Here is a 6,702-nt window from a genome sequence, read left to right on the forward strand (position 1 = left end):
GAGGCAGGAGAATTGCCTGAACCCAGGAGGCGGAGGTTGCGGTGAGCCGAGATGGCACCATTGCACTCCAGCCTGGGTAACAAGAGCGAAACTCCGTCTCAAAAAAAAAAAAAAAAATACAAAAAGTTAGTCAGATGTGGTGGTGTGCATCTGTAATCCCAGCTGCTCGGGAGGCTGAGGCAGGAGAATCACTTGAACCCAGAAGGTGTTGGTTGCAGTGAGCCGAGATCATGCCATTGCACTTCAGCTTGGGCAACAAGAGCAAAACTCTGTCCAAAAAAAAAAAAAAAGTAGTAGTTTTGATGGTAGAGAAGAAACTGAAAAGCGATTCCTGTTAGGAAACCAGTATACTTTCTGTTTTTTAGTGGAACTTCAGTCTGACTTCAGGGACATCGGCATGAATATGCTTTGTGGGGCAACCATACATATAGGCCCAGAATCCAAGATATCAGTACTTCATGTGCAAAATTTTTGGCACACATGTATATCTGCTGAAATATAAATAATTTGGAATAGGTGAGTGCCAGCCCCCAAAACCACAGGACAGGGCTGGTCTCATTCATAGCTCCTTTCTCCTCTCAGCCATGTCTACTTCTCAGAGTCCTACTTCTTCCCAGAAAGGAGGTTCTGGAAACGAGGAAATGACAGCTACACTTCTCACAGCAGGATTCCAGGTGAGTTGTGCTCTTTCTCATTGAAACTCCATAGCTTTGCTTGGCAGTGTTTGTGGTGTCTGCCCTATATCTAGACTGTCTAGTTTGTAGCAGTACTTACTTGTCTCAAAAATTCTTTTGCCTAGGGACAGATTGATCCTGAATTTCCCCCAATAAATCTCATGCATTTTCCTCTTCTTCCTGGCTATTCAGATCCCTTTACATAGTACATTCCCAAGTCTTAATCCTCTCCCAATACTGATGGATCTCTCAAACTCTAGGTTTGAGCTGTGAAACACTCCAGTCCCCAAATGGGTATCTTGTTTTCTTTCAGACTTTGGAGAAGATTGAAGACATGGCTGTGTCCCTTATTCGAGAAGAGTGGCTTCTTGATCCATCACAGAAGGACCTGAGTAGAGATAACAGGCCAGAAAATTTCAGAAACATGTTCTCCCTGGGTAAGGAGAGCTGTCATTATTATTGTCCTGTTAGATTTTTTTGTTTTGTTTATTGTTTATGTGTATGGTAACTACAGCCTTTCTGAAAGACATAGTTGAGTTTAAACTCAGGATCTAACAGAGGGTTATAATGTTGAGACTTCTTGAAGTTTTACATGAAACTCCTGTTCTCCTGTCCAGAACTTTCTTACATTTTGTGCCTGGGTACTGGCATGTTTGCCATTGGGGAATTGACATCTCACAGATACTTTCTGAGTTCATACATTTCCTCTCCAAGTGTCATGGGAATCCTTCGTAGATTTTTCTAACATAAATTAATTGTATGTTCTCCTTTTGATGACTATTTAGGGGCATTTGCCCATTTCTGTCCTACTAATTAGTTCTTTTAGTAGTTCCATATTCCTTCTCACTCCCCAATTTCACCTGACTTCAGTTGATCCTTTCCTGATTTTCGTTCCCCTTCCAATAACTCTCTTTTTTTAATGGCACCTCTTTCCTAGTTGACTAACTAGGAAAGTCACTATTAAGCAAAGTCACTATTAAGAAGCCATTTTGGAGACAGAAGTTTTGTGTTTACATATAGGTGTTCTATGTGTACTTTCCTTTTTCCCTATCTTCAGTTTCTCCTAGCATAAAGAATAAGAAGTGACTGTGGCTTGATGTTTATTTTTTACGTTTTAATTTCAGGTGGTGAGACCAGGAGTGAGAACAGGGAATTGGCTTCAAAACAGGTAATATCCACTGGAATCCAACCACATGGAGAGACAGCTGCCAAATGCAACGGGGATGTTATCGGGGGTCTTGAGCATGGAGAAGCCCGAGACCTTCTGGGCAGATTAGAGAGGCAGCGGGGAAATCCTACACAAGAGAGACGACACAAATGTGATGAATGTGGGAAGAGCTTTGCTCAGAGCTCAGGCCTTGTTCGCCACTGGAGAATCCACACTGGGGAGAAACCCTATCAGTGTAATGTGTGTGGTAAAGCCTTCAGTTACAGGTCAGCCCTTCTTTCACATCAGGATATCCATAACAAGGTAAAACGCTATCACTGTAAGGAGTGTGGTAAAGCCTTCAGTCAGAACACAGGCCTGATTCTGCACCAGAGAATCCACACTGGGGAGAAGCCGTATCAGTGCAATCAGTGTGGGAAGGCTTTCAGTCAGAGTGCAGGCCTTATTCTGCACCAGAGAATCCACAGTGGGGAGAGACCCTATGAATGTAATGAGTGTGGGAAAGCTTTCAGTCATAGCTCACACCTCATTGGACATCAGAGAATCCACACTGGGGAGAAGCCCTATGAGTGTGATGAGTGTGGGAAAACCTTCAGGCGGAGCTCACATCTTATTGGTCATCAGAGGAGCCACACTGGGGAGAAACCCTACAAATGCAATGAGTGTGGGAGGGCCTTCAGTCAGAAGTCAGGCCTTATTGAACATCAGAGAATCCACACTGGAGAAAGACCCTATAAATGTAAAGAATGTGGGAAAGCTTTCAATGGGAACACTGGTCTCATTCAACACCTGAGAATTCACACAGGGGAGAAGCCCTACCAATGTAATGAGTGTGGGAAAGCCTTTATTCAGAGGTCGAGTCTCATTCGACATCAGAGAATCCACAGTGGTGAAAAATCTGAATCTGTAGGAGTTTAGGAACAACTTCAGTTATCGTTTGAGCATTATTCAGCATTAGAGAAACCGCACACTGGTGAGAGGTCTTTCAGTGTACTAAAAAGCAGAAAGGTCATTGCAACTTTAGTGCCAGAATCTATAGTGGTGGCAAAGTTAGAATAGCTTTTTAGTAATTTGGGCCCAGTGCCTTCATGAAGATTGATTAGCTTGACTGTCTTTGAAAGTATCTGATGGAGCTCCTGATGGCCTAATATATCCTTTAGAAATTTAAAATAGCATTAGAGCAAGTTGCTTGTCATGGCTTGAGGCACTTAATTTTGTCTTTTGGGTGAGTAGCTATAGGATTGAGAGAGGCTGCTACTCCTAGTTCCTCTGCTTCTTCCTATCTCTTGTGATCCCCCTCCCATTTATTCCCTTGAAGGTGCCCTTGTATTCCTAATCTGATCTAAGAAGCTGCTCTAGAGTCAGAAGTAGCTTCTATGTGAAACTTATATTTGTATGTAGCTTTCTAGAAAAATTTTTACAGACACTTAATGTATTTATGCTTAAGTATGCATTTTTTTATTCTAAATTTCCTCTAGTCACTGGGAATTTGTATTCCCATACAAACTCAGAATGCTATATTTTTAACAGCACTCATTTTTCTTCATATATGACCTTCACTGACTCCATTGAGTCACTAAGCATTCATGCATATCCTTCATCACCCCCAGTCCCGGTACCTGTGTCAGCATAGGAAGTGGGTACACCAGTGATGATTATGGGAGTTAATACAGAGAAAGAAGTGAGTGGAAACTCAGCCCAGCTGTTCTTGAGCTTGGATAGTTATACATTTTGGTGACTTACGACTCTCCTTCCACCTCCCCACTGTACACTGTGGTACAAATAGATGCTTGCACTATCCTAGTTATGGCATCAGATAGGAGAAGGAGACAGAGGTGCTTTAGGAAGACAAAACTCCTTACAAAGAATGTATACTCATCCTTTTTGGCCCATTACAGTACTGCTTACTCAGGTTCTTATCAGCCTGTGCAAACTCCCTGACAAGATAGTCTGTCACTCCTGTCATTACCTTGCACCCACCTCTGTAGATGGCCTCAGCACCTCACTCATTATTCTCCATCTGTTTCTTGCCATTAGTTTATATGACTTTAATATCCACAGTGATAATCTAATACCTTACCTTACAGTTTTTCATTCTTTTGAACTCTGGTGCACTGCATCCGTAATCCATGTCTGTAATCTACCAACAAAGATATACTGTTAAACTCACTATCATCAGGTACTATATTTCATCTTTGAGGCTTTCACTATACCAAGGAATACTGTATAAAGTAATGAGACTTGTTTAAAGTAACATGCCAGAACTTACGCATCCAATGTGGGTTATCACTTGTTATTCCCAAGTACTGTTATTCCAGTAGTACTACTATATGCTTCCAAATATTTGGAACACTCTTAGAATTCCCATTTAATAAACAATATGAGAAAACCTTCTGTTACACTTCATTTTAATCATTTGAGTAGCCACTGATTTACCAGAGTTGGAATTGAGTAATTTTTGGCTTACCAAAATTTACCTTCAAACTTAAAATTGATTCCATTAAACCTATTCAGAAGAAAATTATATAGGTTCTGGTGAAAAGTTCACGATTTTACCCTGTGACTGTCCTGAAAAGGAATAACAGTTAATCATATTATTTTTTATTGATGAGTCAGAAAAAGCAATGAAAATCTTTCCTCATAGAGGACCACCTTTTGAGTCATCAATTCTTTCCCTATAACTTTCCTTCTCTGCCTCCCTAAAGCCCTTGACCACCAACATCATAGTTAATCTACATCAATTTCATTAAGCAGTTGGTGAATGAAGGCACCCATCATTTGTCACATTGGTTTTCAACAGTCCTTTTCATTGTCATTTATTTTCTTATCCTCCCGTCTCGTTTCTTTTTTTGATTTATAAGTTACCATTCCTAATTTCTTTGTACTTGAAATTTCAAGAAACCAAAAACAAGTAAGTCTGATTGTGTCTAGATCTTCACTCTCTGTTTTCAGTTGTGCCTTACGCTTTGTAAGATACCGATTCTTCCTGGGGCCAGTACTACGTTGTATGCAAATATTAAGTATGATGGCTTCATTGTCAGAGGGAAAATACGTGTGTGTGCACGTGTATGTACACACATACCTGCTGTACACTTAGGAATAGAGGAACAGTTCCCTTCTATTCCAATAAAAAGCCCTTTTAGCAAAGCAACATAATAACAAGATTGGGTACATTCAGGGTGGTATGGCCATAGACCAGAACAACATATTGAAGTATGTACAGATGTACCAGCTAAAGTCTCTTTATGCATCAGTATTCAGAGTAATGTATAGCCAGATTACTTAAATCTCAGAATTACTAAGCATCTGGCATAAATTCAGAGAAAATAATATGACTAGAAAAATTAGTGTTATGTTGGGGTATGTGAAAAGACTGTGTCTTGAAAGAATTATCAAAACTGATACAGCACATACATACAATTAGCCAAATAGTATAACACAATAGAAAAAGGCTGTGGATTCTTTGAGGACATCAGCAGAAGTCATTCTTTGTCTCAAGTTCACACTGTTAGCGTAGAATACTGTTGACTAGACTATATGACATTCTGAGCTCTTAAAACTGTGAATGGCATGCACTAAGCTCCTTTATCCTACAGATTCTATCTTTATGTTCATCTGAAATGAATGGTTCATCAGTACTTTCTCCTCCCATCCTAAGCTTCTCATTTTAGGACCTAACATGATAAGGTGGTTCTTCCATAATTCTTAACGCCATCCAACATAGCCCTGGAAGAGGCATCTTAGGTTTCAGAGATTTTCTCCATGGGGCAATGTGCAGTACTAGAATGTGTGGTTGATTCCCATACAGAGCAGTTAACTTCACTCTTGGTTCTGAGTCTCCAGATAATAAACGCTGACATTTATTAAGCACTTAGTGTGCCCAACCCTGTTACGCCTTTCTCAGGGTAATGATAGGTCTTTTCTCATGCTGCTAATAAAGACGTACCTGAGACTGGGTAATTTATAAAGGAAAGAGGTTTAATGGACTCACGGTTCCACATGGCTGGGGAGGCCTCACAATCATGGCAGAAGGCAAGGAGGAGCAAATCATGTCTTACATGGATTGTAGCAGGCAAAGAGAGAACTTGTGCAGGGGAACTAAACTTCTCTTTATAAAACCATCAAATCTCATGAGACTCATTATCACAAGAACAGGGCAAGAAAGTTCCGCCCCCAAGATTCAGTTACCTCCCACTGGGTGCCTCCCATGACACATGGGAATTGTGGGAGCTACAATTCAAGAAGAGATTTGGATGGGGACCCAACCAAACCATATCAGTAGGTATTATTTTATCCCCCATTTTATAGATGAGGAAACGAAGGCTTAGAGAGTTGAATAAGTTGACGGATGTCACATAGCCAGTAAGTGATACAACAGATTCTGACCCACAGGGTTTGATTCTAGAGCCTATGCTCCTGACTACTGTGCTATGCCGTGTATGATGAACATGATAATTCTAGCTAGCTGTTTAAAAATGCGTAGCCCGGCCGGGCACGGTGGCTCAAGCCTGTAATCCCAGCACTTTGGGAGGCCGAGGCAGGTGGATCACGAGGTCAAGAGATCTAGACCATTCTGGTCAACACGGTGAAACCCCGTCTCTACTAAAAATACAAAAAATTAGCTGGGCATGGTGGCGCGTGCCTGTAATCCCAGCTACTCAGGAGGCTGAAGCAGGAGAATTGCCTGAACCCGGGAGGCGGAGGTTGCGGTGAGCCGAGATCGCGCCATTGCACTCCAGCCTGGGTAACATGAGTGAAACTCTGTCTCAAAAAAAATAAAAATAAAAAAATAAAAATACGTAGCCCTTGTTATGGGGGTTATGGGGAAGAGAATATGGAGTAGAGTGCAAATACGTTATA

At 41.2% G+C, this 6,702-nt stretch overlaps 1 protein-coding gene across 6 annotated transcripts in view; it reads left to right on the plus strand.

Annotated features, from left to right (window-relative positions):
- ZKSCAN8 (zinc finger with KRAB and SCAN domains 8) overlaps window positions 1–6,317 on the plus strand; it is a 17,120-nt gene extending 10,803 nt beyond the window's left edge. For all 6 annotated transcript variants that reach the window (XM_037734872.1, XM_017518447.2, XM_017518450.2 and 3 more), the window contains 3 exons: window positions 583–674; window positions 988–1,111; window positions 1,799–6,317. In XM_037734872.1, coding sequence (XP_037590800.1) covers window positions 583–674; window positions 988–1,111; window positions 1,799–2,760 — 1,178 coding nt within the window. In that variant the 3' untranslated portion in view covers window positions 2,761–6,317. The remainder of the gene's footprint in view (window positions 1–582; window positions 675–987; window positions 1,112–1,798) is intronic.
- Window positions 6,318–6,702: the final 385 nt, after the last annotated feature.

This window comes from Cebus imitator, unplaced genomic scaffold (assembly GCF_001604975.1).
Source record: "Cebus imitator isolate Cc_AM_T3 unplaced genomic scaffold, Cebus_imitator-1.0 Scaffold681, whole genome shotgun sequence".
Classification (NCBI taxonomy): Eukaryota; Metazoa; Chordata; class Mammalia; order Primates; family Cebidae; genus Cebus; species Cebus imitator.